Source organism: Pangasianodon hypophthalmus, chromosome 10 (genome assembly GCF_027358585.1).
Source record: "Pangasianodon hypophthalmus isolate fPanHyp1 chromosome 10, fPanHyp1.pri, whole genome shotgun sequence".
NCBI classification, from domain to species: domain Eukaryota; kingdom Metazoa; phylum Chordata; class Actinopteri; order Siluriformes; family Pangasiidae; genus Pangasianodon; species Pangasianodon hypophthalmus.
The window spans coordinates 21878305-21893472 of record NC_069719.1 but is presented as its reverse complement, the minus strand read 5'-3'; the positions used below and the strand labels follow the sequence as shown (position 1 = coordinate 21893472).

The 15168-nt window shown below is 39.2% G+C and overlaps 1 protein-coding gene across 7 annotated transcripts in view; it reads left to right on the top strand.

Annotated features, from left to right (window-relative positions):
* The window catches only part of hectd1 (HECT domain containing 1), a 51179-nt gene that overhangs the window by 25531 nt on the left and 10480 nt on the right, over window positions 1-15168 (top strand). For 5 of the 7 annotated variants that reach the window (XM_053237748.1, XM_034307829.2, XM_034307831.2 and 2 more), the window contains exons 14-25: window positions 76-339; window positions 501-577; window positions 853-987; window positions 2258-2404; window positions 2503-2597; window positions 2689-2794; window positions 3357-3491; window positions 3583-3722; window positions 5042-5365; window positions 6170-6336; window positions 6612-6788; window positions 12540-13283. In XM_053237748.1, coding sequence (XP_053093723.1) covers window positions 76-339; window positions 501-577; window positions 853-987; window positions 2258-2404; window positions 2503-2597; window positions 2689-2794; window positions 3357-3491; window positions 3583-3722; window positions 5042-5365; window positions 6170-6336; window positions 6612-6788; window positions 12540-13283 — 2511 coding nt within the window. The remainder of the gene's footprint in view (window positions 1-75; window positions 340-500; window positions 578-852; window positions 988-2257; window positions 2405-2502; window positions 2598-2688; window positions 2795-3356; window positions 3492-3582; window positions 3723-5041; window positions 5366-6169; window positions 6337-6611; window positions 6789-12539; window positions 13284-15168) is intronic. The other 2 variants (XM_034307830.2, XM_034307835.2) reach the window with 2 other exon arrangements.

The following is a 15168-nucleotide window of genomic DNA, read 5'->3' as shown; positions in this document are numbered from 1 at the left end:
GACAAAAGGCTGCTATTGCATTTACAAAAGCTTGTTTTTACTCTTTACTGATTAAAAGTATGTCTGATCTTTCAGAGAGTCGGAGTGAGTTTTTGGAGAAGCTGCAGCGTGCCAGAAGTCAGGTAAAGCCGGTCACTGCTAGCCAACCCATTCTGTCAACAGTGGGACCCACAAAACTCACAGTGGGCAACTGGTCACTCACGTGCCTAAAGGAGGGCGAGATAGCCATTCATAACTCAGATGGTCAGCAGGCCACCATCCTGAAAGAAGATCTACCAGGCTTCGTGTTTGAGTCCAATCGAGGCACCAAGCACTCCTTCACTGCTGAAACGTCTCTTGGTGAGCTTGGATCAAATATGTGCTTTTATCTCCCTTTGCTTTTAAGTGTTTATTGTAGTTCATGTTTAAGAGGTTTAAGTGATATGTATGTAGTTGTCATGCCTTGATTCAAATAATTCTTTGTGGCCATTATTTGTGATCTTCATGCTCATTTGTTTCAGGGTCAGAATTTGTGACCGGCTGGACTGGAAAACGAGGACGGAAGCTCAAATCTAAATTGGAAAAAACAAAACAAAAGGTAGGTGTTTGCATTTCTTGTTTGCTTGTTGTGTGTATTATTTATCTGAGAAGGCACTGGTTTCAGGGGAGAACATTTGAGGTTCTTCCTTTGTAAATAATAGAGATCTTTTTTCCCCCCCAGACATTTCAAGCCAAAAATTGGCATAGACGTAGGAGTGCTAATTCTGTAATATGTTTTGCATATGTACTCCTAGAGTCAAAGTAAAAATGCAAGTGGTGTATAAGATGCCACGTCACTTCACAAACATATTTCCTCTTTCTATGTCTCTGTAGGTGAAGACGATGGCTAGAGATTTGTATGATGACCACTTTAAAGCAGTAGAAAGTATGCCCAGAGGGGTAGTTGTCACCTTGAGAAACATTGCCACTCAGCTTGAGTCTGCCTGGGAGCTCCATACCAACAGACAGGTGAGAAGTCTATACCACGTTGCGTGAATTATGTCCTTTAATCACAGTGTGTGTGTGTGTATTATATAATTTCTAACTGTTTGCGCAAGAGTTATCATTTGTTGTGTATTTAAATTTTAGCTTGTATGGCTGCAACTATTCATTTTGGTAATTGATTGATCTGTCAGTTATTTTTTTCAGATTTTATATACCAAAATATTTATTTAAAAACATTTACTCGCATTATTGTTTATTATTATTATTATTATTATTATTATCATCTTACCTAGGCTTAATTAAGCAAAAGGTCACCAAATGCAGTGCAACATCACTGACATATCAGATAACCTGTCACAGCATGAGAATATTAGGTGCTTACATCAACCAAACAAGACACTCAAACTAATGCAAGTTGACTGTATTCAGTACATTTTTTCCTGGTTCTGCACACTTTTTTTGCACCTATGTCTTCATATAGTCTGCATTTCAAGTCCTGATTTGTTCAATTCCAAATCAAACAAACTCAAAATAATGGCAAAATAAAAAAAAAAAACCAAAAAAAAAAAAACCTTTTTTTTTGGTTTACTCTTAGTTTTCACTGCCTGGAGTCCGTGAATCAGTTCTCTTTGGGATCAACTTCAATGTGAACCAAAAGCAGGATGACTTGGTTGACATATTGGTTGACATAATAACTTTGGTACTCACTGCCCAAAACTGCATAATACACTTGTTTGATTTCATAAGTTTGAAATGAAAATGTTCATCTTGTAAACTAATCATTCATTTGAGACCATGTAAGCCTACTGAGTTGTCATACAAACTACTTCTGCGGCAAAGTAGCACAAATTTCTGTTTTCTGATGAGGCAGGAAAGATATATAAATATGTCCATAAATGTGTGATAGAGTGAGATGATTACAAGTCAAAATATTGGTTACATGAAAACACAGGCTATGTGATAAGGCCAACAGCATGGTGTAATGTAAAGTGTTCCCATACCTTAGAGAAAGTCGTACTCTTTTCTCTGTTGAAACATGCTCCACCATTTCCATCAATTGCTTTTTTTTTTTTTTTTTTTTTAAGTCTAATATTAGTGATGTAGCACCACAGCATGCTTTGTAACCACTCCGTTAAGTCCGGCTATGATGATTTGTTGCAATGTTCCAAAATTGAAAGCTATTTTTATTATTGAATTTCACTAATTTTGTCTGTTGTTGCAGCCCTAGTTTCTTATCCAGCCTAAAAATTTCGAGTTGCCAGTATTATATGCTTTTCTCTCTGCTCTGTTGTAGTGCATCGAGGGAGAGAACACGTGGCGAGACCTCATGAAAACTGCTTTAGAAAATTTGATAGTGGTTCTCAAGGATGAGAACACCATCTCTCCCTATGAAATGTGCAGCAGTGGCCTTGTGCAAGCACTTTTTACTGTTCTTAATAATGTGAGTTATATGGTTTTACAGATGGCTGTATGCTATAGGGCTACATTTACATTTGTTTCCTTTTACTGTACAGTTTGTAACCATGTTTCCTGCTACAGAGTGTAGACCTTGATATGAAACATGATTGTAAGCAACTGATGGAGAGGATAAATGTGTTTAAAACTGCATTCAGTGAAAATGAAGATGATGAAAGGTAGGAAACAATTTTTTTTATAACCAAAGCTATCTTTTACTCACTCTCTCCTGATTATGCTTTACCATATGTATTTAAAAATTTGTTTTAGCCGACCCGCAGTTGCCTTAATCCGCAAATTAATAGCAGTGCTGGAGTCTATAGAACGGCTACCTCTTCACTTGTATGACACACCTGGCTCAGCATACAACTTGCAGGTGAACTTTCTTGCAAGCCTTTTTTTTTCCCCCATCCATCTTTGGGATTTAGTGATGGAGATTTAGAGTAATTTTGTAGTGGAGTATTCATACACATAAAAGTACAAGTAATGGATGAGTTGATAACACAAGTGACATAGTTGCATGCATGTGTCTTTAAATAACACCAATTTAACTACAGAAACGTATAAGTTTTTCTTATTAGGCAAGTGGCAAAAGCTAGGCAGCCAACTAAATACATTACTTTTATTGCATAATTAAATCAGTTAGATACATTGCATTTTATAGCAGGTAAAGTGTTATTTGCTTAATCAACATTAACAAGGAGTCTAGATCACCAAATGCATTGGAATAATGAAAAGGAGCAAATGCAAGCAAAACATTCACACTGTATAACCCTGTGCTCAATAAGATAGATAGGACATATTTATTTTGTCACAGGCAAAAGAAATCGACTGTTGCAGTTACTAACTGTGATTACTACAGTTATATATTATGTGCTACCAAAGTTACATAATGTGTACTTGATTAGTCAAACAAATGTTGTGGGGGTTTTTTTTAGATTCTGACAAGGAGGCTGCGTTTTCGGTTGGAGCGGGCTCCAGGTGAGACAGCCTTAATTGATCGGACTGGCAGGATGCTTAAGATGGAGCCTCTGGCTACTGTTGAGTCTCTGGAGCAGTATCTGCTTAAAATGGTAAGGGATTTTTTTTGGCCTCTCTTATTTTATTTACTGTGGTTCCTGTGAACTTTGAAATAAATTAATAACTATGTCTCTGGTCCAATAGGTGGCAAAGCAGTGGTATGACTTCGATAGGTCCTCCTTCATCTTTGTTAGGAAATTGAGAGAAGGCCAAAGTTTCACCTTTAGACACCAGCATGACTTTGATGAGAATGGCATTGTATATTGGATTGGCACAAATGCAAAGTAAGCCTCTTGTTTGGAATCTTTTCTATGCTTTCCTGGGAATCTTATATGGACTATTTGCATTCAGTGCTATGATGCATTTCTGTTTTGAAATAATGCAGCTCTCGTTTTTCTGACAGCATAGTTTACAGTCAGTACAGTGAGAGAGCAACTTGGTCTTCAGGTTTCTAACGCCAAATCAAAATGAGCGTCCATTCTAAGATATTTGACAGAACATTTTCAGAAACAAGCTCTTACTCAATTAGTAAACATAGTAGTAGCATTTTTACATACTGATAACATGGTTAAAATGCATTAGCAATATTTACATTTATAGCTATAAATAACACAGAAAATGACACATAAAAAGTGCTATAATTCCTACACTGTTCTCCCAATTTGGATGTAAATACTCTTAAATGAATGCGGAGAGTCATATTCATTCTGTTCAGACTCATTCAATATATGATGAAGCATAGAGCTTGAAGCCTTTCTCCAGCTTGCTGGAAGGGGCTTTGCAAATATTCTTACATATCTGTATTGCATTATTGCAAGTATTCTTACATAAGTGACTGTGGAATACTGCAGTTTTAGGTGAATTAAAAGAACTGGAAGGAGCAGTACTAAGAAGAACATGGAAGTGTTCTCAAGCATAGCCATGGTATTCAGGGATGTTGACTGAGATTGTTAAAGAAGTGTAACTTAAATGTCAGAGAATTTTTTCCATATGTCAGTTTTACATTTATTTTTGGCTTGTAACGCTCATATTTTACAAACATTTGTTGTGATTTAGGATAAAAATGAAGCATTTGCCAAGGAAAAAGGGAGTTAGAAGAACAAAAAGCCCAAACATTTTTTGCATAAAAATGTAACTCACAGGGAGGTAAATGGTTGCTTGTTGGGAAAAACCTGTATGTATGCTTGCATGTTCCTAAGAGCTCTGCATAAGAAAGCAAAGTAGGTAATATTATTTTTGGTATTTAAAGTATGCTAGAATTATTGGGAATTAAAGAAGCTTTATTCAAGATTGTTAATTCATTGTCTTCATTGATTGTAAGGTTCAACCTAAATAACATTGTATAATGATATTTAACAAAGCCATCAAATGGTTTTAAGGTTACTTTTGTGCCCCCCCCCCCCCCCTTTTTTTTTCTTTTTTTTTTAAATAGCTGTTCTGGACAAATCCAGTTTAATCTGAATTAAAAAAAAAAAAAAAAAAAAAAAACAGAGGTAAACTACAATCAAGGGAAAATCAGATTTGCACAAGCCTAGTGTCTGTTCTAGGTCTCCACTATACTTTATCATAAGCTGTATGTAATTTTGATCTGATCCCTTTTCAGGACTGCATATGAGTGGGTGAACCCTGCAGCTTATGGCCTGGTGGTGGTGACCTCATCTGAGGGCAGGAATCTTCCCTACGGGCGTCTAGAGGACATTCTGAGCAGAGACAGCTCGGCCCTCAACTGCCACACCAATGATGACAAAAACGCCTGGTTTGCTGTGGACCTGGGCCTCTGGGTCATTCCCTCAGCTTACACGCTACGCCATGCTCGTGGCTACGGTCGCTCTGCCCTCCGCAATTGGGTTTTCCAGGTGTCTAAGGATGGGCAGAACTGGATGACTCTTTACACCCATGTGGATGATGGCAGCCTCAATGAGCCAGGGTAGGGTGGTTTTTATTTATTTTTTCTTTTTTCTTTTTTTTTTTTTTTTAGTTTTTTGATCAGTGGTCATGTTACAGGCTGTTTCACAGGTGTTGACAAAACATTCAAAATATAATGGAAATATGCTACATACTGTAACTGGTGGTTAATGCATTCACATGTTTACGATTAAACACAGCCATGACCAGTTTGAGTGGATAAGGTCTAACATGGCTGACACCACATGTTTTTGAACTGCCGTTTATGCATAGGGTGGGTAAATTTGTTGGAGATGAGTCCTAGCTGTTGTATACTTAAGGTAACAGACATTTGGGTCACTCTGCCCAAAGAGCAGGGTCATGTACTTGAACTTGTAGCTATAGACACCTGTGGCGTTTCTGGGATTCAAACTTGTAATCTCCCAACACTAGGATGAATTGTTTACATTTGTGCCATTTAGGAGCCTGATGAAATACTGCAACATGACAGTCACTTTTCACACTGACCTCCTCATTTACCATCTTTGCATCATATTGCAGACTTCTCAAGAAGGTTAATTTTAGGGCAGTTTCACATATTGGACATTTAGTCAGTTTGACTTGAACTTTAGTGCTTTCATTTAGGCAGGTGAGAACACAGTTATCACTCAGATGCTGTTCAAAACACATAAAACCCTTTTACTGTAATGAGAATGTGATTCAACTCTGATTCAACTTAGCCCTTGTGCTTTGTCCTTTGCCACTGGGTGACTTATGCCCAATTTGGATTGATGCTGTGTTTCCTCTACTGTGCTAATATGGCATGCACATTTGGTTTTCATCTTAGGTCAACTGCCACATGGCCTTTGGACCCATCCAAAGATGAGAAGCATGGTTGGAGACACATTCGTATTAAACAGATGGGGAAGAACGCCAGTGGACAAACCCACTACCTCTCACTATCTGGACTGGAGATCTATGGCACAGTCACTGGCGTGTGTGAAGATCAACTTGGTAATCAATGTCCATGACTGTCGTCCAATAATTCAGTAGTTAATTGGAACAGTTAAATTCAAAGTTACAAAAAAGTTTCTGTTATATTGATGTTTGTCAGTTTATCTAGGGCAAGAACACCCATTTGTGAACAAAGACCCATTTGGTTTATACTGCAATATGTACTTTTTTTTTTTTTTTTTTTTGTATTTTTATTTATTTATTTTTTTTAAAGGAAAGCAGGTGATGATATTGAATTGTACACTTTCCCCAACTCTTTTATCTTTGTTGATTAGGTAAAGCTGTGAAGGAGGCAGAAGCTAACCTGCGTCGACAACGCCGCCTATTCCGCTCTCAGGTAATGAAGTACATAGTCCCAGGGGCCCGGGTGGTACGTGGCATTGACTGGAAGTGGAGGGATCAGGACGGCAACCCTCCTGGAGAGGGCACTGTGACTGGAGAGGCCCATAATGGTGAGAACTGTAGACACTTTAGTGAGAAGGTTGTGTGTTGGCACCTCTAACTTTCTAGTTACCCCTACATGGTAGCAAGTGTAAGATGTGTTTGTTGCACAATAAAACATACCAAAATGCTCAACAAAATATTGCAGATAGCTTTACAGTAATTCTGAAGAAGATTTATGGTATTAGTAAATTTTTCACCAAACTGAATCATTGTACAGGATATTTAAGAATGGCTCACATACTGCAGAGTCAATAGCACCAGTTTATTTAAAGAAAATAAATTGTGAACATCAAGTGCATTTTTATGTTGTGGAGCTTCCTGAGCAAAACTGACCGTGATGTAGGTGAACAGGGTAGAGCTTTACCTATTCTGTTGCTATGTAATTTTCAAACAATTCAAGTATGTAATTGAATTAGACTGTTTTACAATCTGAATTAATCCAGCCTGGCTAAGAGGATGTCTTAGAATAATTAATCTGCACTGTTAAATGCAGGTGTGGGATAGACTGCAACCAATTTAAAACGACTGATTTGAAATCAATTTTGTTTCAAGTTTTTGTTTTGGTATCTCATTGCGGGTGCACCTTTCCATAATCCTCAGAAGCTCTTATGTTGCTAAACCAGCCTCTGGTGGATGGCAGTTAAGACACATGCATTGGGAGCAAGTTAGTCCTTGACCACTTTAATTCCCTGATGCAACATGACCCTGACTTTCAACTATGTATTTTCACTTAAACCTTTGAAACAACTTGACAGTGGATCAATCTTTCAAACTAAGAGCTACTTTGAGGAGGACTGCGACAAGTCTTTATGCCTCTTCCCTTTATTGCCTTAACTTCGACTACTTAATTAAACTTCAGGGGGCAGATGGGAAAGAAACATTGACATTCAAGGTGTGCTCATATGGAGAAGCTGGTCAGTCAGTGGCCCAGCATACTAGCCGAGAATACACACAATGGGTGTGAGGGGCTTTAGTGATGTCCATCTTGTGGTGGCTCTGAGTCACTTTTTGCAAGTCCCAGTCTTTAGTCATGCACCTTAGTGAAGATTAATGTTGTTTGCTGTAGGCATTTTTATTGTACAAAGGTAAAACAGTGCTATGTTATTTCTAGAGCAAACACTGCATTGCACAATGTACAGGGTAAAGCACATCCCCAGTAAATGTTATAAACACTGTATGTAACAAAAGTCTTACATGTATCGAAAACATAAAAATAAATGTATCATAATTTGCTAGCTCTCTGGCTAGATTCATAGCACACTTGCTATCCAAACTAACCAGCATTTATGGGTGTGCTTTAGGGTGACGTGTACAACAGTCTACTACTTTGATTTGACAAGTGGCGTTCCAAGAGTTCAGATATTTATAACAGCCCTGGTACATTTCACTGTTTGTGTCTCTCTGCTTGTCTGTGTTCACTACATAAAATTTCAGTTATAGCAATAGTTTGTTACATGAAACTGTTACTACACTTGCTATGGGCTGTCAGTCAGTCTGTGCATTTCATGGAAACACCAGTGCCCTGTCCAGATATGGCTTCTTTGGGAATTAATTTCTTTCACAGAGCAAAAATAACAAAATGTCCGTCAGGTACTCAATATTAATTTCTTGTTTATAGAGCTGGCGCCGATTGCGAGGTATATTCAGTACATTGAATATATTGATATTCAACACAGCAGTCTTGCTCATGCAAAGTTGCTTAATTATAACAGTTAATTTGTCAGTATATTTTATTTTGATGGTGCGTTTATTGCACATAGAACTTTAGTCATATTCATCACATGGAAAGTTTTCATGGCTGGATATGATGAAGCTCATTATTGGAAGTAGGGGCTTTTCTAAGATTAAAAAAAACATCATGGGCATTTCAGACATTTTATTAACAGACATTTTAACATACACAGTCAACATTCAAAACAGGTAATATCTAGATTAAGTCTTCTTTATTAGCATAAACTTGCTTTGGACAAAACCCATGTTTTTAACATTTATTCTATGTGTCAGCGTTCCCCTGGGCCATCACCTAGGCCATCATCCAGGCCAAGGTTTACTTTCACTGTGTCCATAAATGTGATACCCTTACTTTCTACTGTTTAAATAGGCTGAAACACTGATTTTCTTTGTATGCATGTGTGTATGTTGATAAATGATGGTAAATGTCCATAAATTATAGGGTGCATGCTTGGCAAAACTGATTTGCATTGAGTGTCACCCACACAACTCCACAAAAGGCACAGTTCACGGAAAGTGCAAAATGTAGAATGGACAAAAAAGAATAATTTCTCAGAGGCAGAAGTAGGAAGTAGGAAGTAACGGGGTGTAACGGAATGCAAAAATTTGACGATGTGCATCGTGGAAATGCGTGATTCGCATTGTGAAAATCAGCAGTTTATTAATTAAGCATCTAATGCATTTGCACTGTTTGAATATCAGAGGTCCCAATCTGTGCAACCCATAGAGTTAAAATATACAGAGTGCATGCTAGTCACATGATCACATTCTTTCTTAGAGAGTCTGCACCATTACCAGGAATCATCTGCACTTATGAAGTGACTGATAGCTCTGGAACACTATGACTAACAGGTACTATAGATTAGATGCTTACACACCATGTACTATAACTGTTAAAGAGCTTTTCAGCAGCTTTCAAACAACAACAACCCCGTGCTGTTGCAAATTACAATGCCCGAGAAGTAGGCAACAGAATTTGGCCGCTGACTTTGGAGCTGTTTTTACAGTTAAAATGACACATCAGTTGCTGATACAAGGAGCAGATGTTTCAGTCGATTATATACCTTGGGTCAGAGACTGTTTATTCATTCAAAAATGTATTTATTTATTTATTTATTTTTAAGATATGGTGGACCTGTAGTACATTTTGTTTACAATATCAAATCTGTTTGTAGAAATTTTGATTTATTTACTTTTATACTTTTTTTTTTTTTATAAAGACAAAAATGCACATTGTTTTGCATTGTTTATGGTTCAGAAATTTAAAAAAAAACAACTGTTTTTCATAGTCACAATTTGTCATTAAAAGCACGGTGGCTTAGTGGTTAGCACGTCTGCCTTGCACCTCCGGGGTTGGGGGTGTGATTCCCAGCTCCGCTCTGTGTGCGTGGAGTTTGAGTGTTCTCCCTGTGCTTTGGGGGTTTCCCCCCCGGGTACTCTGGTTTCCTCCCCCAGTCCAAAGACATGCGTTGCATCTCTAAATTGTCTGTAGTGTGTGAATGGGTGTCTGTGTGATTGTGTCCTGCGATGGGTTGGCACCCCGTCCAGGGTCTTTGTTAATTGAAATAAATAATCAACTTAAACTTGACAGCATAATCTGTGTATTAAAATTCAGTAACTCATTTGCATGTAATATGATTTGAAGCTGATCAGTCAAGGTACTCTCTCTCCCCTGTCAGTCAGAGACACACTAACTAATTGTGGGTATGTGAGCTGTGGAACTGTGAGCTCATTTATGCTTTGGAGGGCAGATAGCGCTTTCCTCAGAGTGTGTTATGCTGCCCTGTGACACAATATGAGCACCAGCTTGAAAAGATACGTTGGCTAGTTTCACGTGTCTTCATATTTTGTTCATGATTTTATACATATGGAAAGTCTCTGTCTAGAATCCGATTAAGAGGCAATTTTGCTGCTGGACTTCACACTGGACCTCAAAGGTCTTTTTGCTCCACCACTGCTGTATGTCCAAATGTGTGTGGTGCTTTTTTTTTGCCACTGAAGCCAGCACTTCATGGTATTGTTGTCCTCAGCTAAGCTGATTGGTAATATTTGCAGGTTCTCTGAGCACATTACCTGAGTACAAGTTGATTTAAATGGTTTGCCAAAATCAAACTCGAATGTTAATTTCTATGGTTATCAAAGCCTCAGTAGCAGTTGACTGTTAGCTGTTAATGTCTTTGTCAGAACTTGACATTTTAAACCTATAAATAAGCAGTGCCTTTTACATTGGATGGTAGATGTTGCTTTAGCTTGAAAAGGGCCTTTGAGCAGTCTGGCTTGCACATTCTCGCATTAGTGGTTCCATCCTAATCTTCTCCTAGAATTTGGCTTCTTGTCATAATTTTGTGAGATTTTAATATCTGAATGTATGTGTACTTTGTACAGGCACATACTCTGAGTGTGGACTAGTCTGAAGGGAGTGTTGGCCAGGAAGTGAATTACTCAGGACTGATGGTTGAATTATGTTTTATGGTGATGGGTCTTCAAGGTGACCTTGTCTGGCAACGTAGAAGGCTGTAAATCCCATTGAGTGACACCAAAATACATTTTTGTGAGAAAGTTCTTTCTTTTAAGCATTTATTCCAAGTGAGCGGTGGAATGAAACATTACATCATGGGAAATATGTGTACAGTACCTTGGTGCTAATACCACAAATATATGACAGTATGGTGCATGCACATGCATATTTAGGCAGCCTTTCCTCGCTGATTTAATCTGGGCCAAAAAAAAAAAAAAAACAGCGATTGGGAAATTAGTATTCGGTAGTGGGGAACTCAGGATTCAAACACACATCTAGGGCTACAGAGAGCAAAGTGTTTCTGAGAGCACAGCTAGCTAACAGCTGAATGGGAAAAGCTCCATGCTTCAGTCATGTACCCCTGTGAGTCACAGGAGTGAAATTTGGGCAAAGATTAGTTTTGTTCTGGCTTTTGTTCGTTATGGCTTTTCTTCATTGCTGCTAAGAGTCTGAATTGACCATGTCATTATTAAGTTTCAGTTATTGTTCAATTACTGAATTATGTAATGTTGAATAAATTGAAAATCGATATCTAAGATGCATATACAGGCTTATTTTTGCTGTGTCGAAAATGTATCGTATCAAGGCACCACCGTATCAAAATCGTATTGAATTTGAGTTTTGTGCATCATTACACCCCCACTGTCTGACCAGAGCACCTTGCTTCCATAAAGTGAGTAGCAAGTATACTCATTTTGAAGGACTTGCATGGGTATAAAATGTAGTGAGTGACTCCTCCCTAAAACATGGTGACTGCCAGTCAGTAGGGGCTGGCACACTGAAATGAGAGCTTCTGAGAGTTGTATAGTGGTAGTAACATACCTTACTTGTGCTATGGGAGAACCAGCGATTTATTCATTTGTTCATGTGTGTGTTTTTTTTTTCCCCTTCCCCGCTTTTAGCCCCTCTATTAAAACAAATTTATTCTATCTTCTTGTAACCTCAGCAGAAAAGATCTCATTCTCAGTCAGACTGTCAATTCATATTTTGTTAATTTGCTGTTTTTAACTGCAACTCTCCACCTCCCCCTAACCTAAAAGGTATCACTCCTCTATCGTACTCATGCAATCATCCACTTTGTTGTATTCTTTTCAGTTAAGCCTACTGCATGCTGATGTCACATTTTGCAAGGTCTCAATGGACTGCAAGTCTTTTTTAAGATTGGCAATATAGTCTTTAGTACCTTATGGAAAAAGGAATTTTAGCTTGGTTTTTCACACATCTATTGCTTATTCTTTTTTTTTGGCCATTTTCTCTACCTTATTTTCTGACTCTACTGCATCACTTGGACCTAGAATGACAACACTTCACCATGTAGCATTGAACATTCCCCATCCAAAATATCAATACTGTTTGAATTTTAAAGGGGAAGAGGTTGAAATTGATTAGTGGTCGATCTCTGATGTAGTTTCGAGCAGTGTTGCCATCTTTGACTCGCTGCTGTCTTTCTCGGTTCCCTTGACTGGGTCTCACTTGTTCATGTACCCCCCTCCTTCCCATCCTCTTCCAGGCTGGATTGATGTCACCTGGGATGCTGGTGGCTCGAACTCCTACCGCATGGGTGCGGAAGGGAAGTTTGACCTGAAGTTAGCACCGGGGTACGACCCCGAGTCGGCGCCGTCACCCAAAACTGTTTCGTGCGCTGTTGCAGGCCCGCCGACTCCCTGGAGCAGCCTGGCCAAAAACAACTGTCCGGACAGGGGTGGCCCATCATCGGCATCTTCTGGTCGCAAGGCCAGCAGCAGCTCAGCGTGCAGCGATGTCGGCCTTGGCTCTGCTCGCAGGCTTGAGGGCCTGTCTGAGCAGGGCACACTTGAGGGGGGTGGACCCACGGGGACGGAGGGACAGGAGCCACTTGTGGTTCTCTCCACAGCCGAGGGTGGTTCTGCATCCAGCGAAAGTGCTGAGCCCAAGAGTGAATCAACAGCCATCTCTGTGGGGCCAGTTAGCGTCAGTTCACCCGATGTCAGCTCCGTCTCTGATTCATCTGGCAAGGCTGCAGTGTCCCAGAGGCCCCTGGGCCCAGGCACTGGTGCTCGCCTTTCAGTCAGCTCACTGCTTGCAGCTGGTGCACCTATGAGTTCCAGTGCCAGTGTGCCTAACCTGTCATCGCGTGAGGCCAGTCTCATGGAGTCATTCGTGCGCCGCGCTCCCAACATGGCACGCACCAACGCCACCAACAACATGAACCTGAGCCGCAGCAGCAGTGACAACAATACCAACACAATTGGCCGCAACGTTGCAGCTGCTTCTGGTGAGTAGCCATGGCTTGCCAGGCTGCTAGTATTATTGGTTTGAGCACCTTGACATTTTAGACATGTTTCCCCTTATCCCACTGATGCTAGAAACCAGATTATGCTTGAGTAATTGCACTATGTTGGTTGGACAACTTCTACATAACACGGCTGTGTAATGGTTGGATTGATAGGGACAACTTGTCAATAATGGATAGTAATTAATTTTAATTAATACAAATAATTGTAGTATTATATGATTTATTTGCAAGCTTGTTTACTTCTGCACTGTCAAACAGGGCAACTAGAATGTGGCCTTGACCCTCTAGCTAACATTTAACAATATAACAAGCTAACTGGCAATTATAGCAACAAACTTGGCAAGGAGCTAAAAAGTTAAGGTAAGAAACTGGTGGATGCCATAGCACAAATCCTTGGCTGAAATGGCTTTCTAACATCATTAGGTGTATAAAGCTAATTTGGCAATGTGTAATTGATGAAGCCCATGCATAATCATTGTGCAAACATTGAATAGCACAATGCACATGAAGTGCGTGCATCTGTGATCATATTATTTTTGGTATGATAAACCAGTAAGAGAAACCTGGACTTAAATTGCCAGCTTAAAATAAGCTCCATATGTTCATTTATTATAGGGCTTCCCAAACTTTGTGTAAATAACCCCAGATAGATAATATGAATTATCTGCACCCCCAAGCCTTGACCACACAACATTCTTCTTAAATTCCAAATTGATGATATAGGACCACAGTACATTTAAACATTTTATTATGTTCGTAACATGTGTATGTGTAATATTCCTTGCTCTGACATACCAGTTTTAGGGGTATGTCATGTTGTCATAGGAAAGTAATCCACACTGGGGTGGTGTGATATGGCCCGATGCGAAGCAGAGGGGTCTGGTTTGTACTCGGTGCAGATTTTGCGTGCGTGTGCAGAAACAGCAGCAATGTGAGCGGCATTGTTCACACACTTGCCTGTGTGTCTTGTGTATATCTGGAAGATTTAAAAGCGACATTGACCAGATAGCACGGCAGAGCCAATATATCCCTGTCCATCAGGATTCCAGGTTGAACTATAAAATGTTCTGTGATTTCATGCGCAGTGATTTTAAACACACTAATGAGCTCTGTCTCTCTTAAAACTTTCTATTGTCGTCATGATTGTTGTTATGGGCTGCATCTCAAATCGAAAACTTTTACCTTACATTGGAAAGTATTTACTAATCTAAAAGACAAAACAGACCTTTTGGTAGGTATGAGGGTGACGAGAGGTTTTTAAAGGGCAAACAGTAACTGCAATAGGAAAACCAGTTGGTGTTGGTACTCAACGGCCTTGAATAGTGCATAAGTGTGTGATTTGAGACACAACGCTACTTTGTTTAGTGGAGATAGATGGATAGGGAAATTTGTTCATGTTTGTGGCTGAACTACACTAGTGCAGCATGTCAGGATAGTGAAAAAGCCTAAAATAAAATGTACCCTGCTCATATAAATATGGCTTGTCTGAATGTGACTCCTAGTAACATTTCAAAATTTAAGCACACAGAATCTGTCTTTGGTATTTCTAATATTAATTTGTAAAATAATGAAACAAAAGAGGAGATTGTGAATTTTTTTCACAACCCCATTTGTAAATCAAGCGACCCAACGTTTGAACCCCTGATTTAATAGAAAACCTTAGGACCTCAGTAATCAATCTACCAATCTACATTTTCTTGACCCACAGCACCATATAATGACTAGTTAAGATTTTAGAGATGTGTGTGTTAGCTTATCTACACTTACCCACAAACCCCTTCTTTGCATCATGATGCAGATACCATCACATACATTTTTGCGGAAACCTGCAGTGCAGTGTCCACAGACTTCGGTTGTAAGTCAC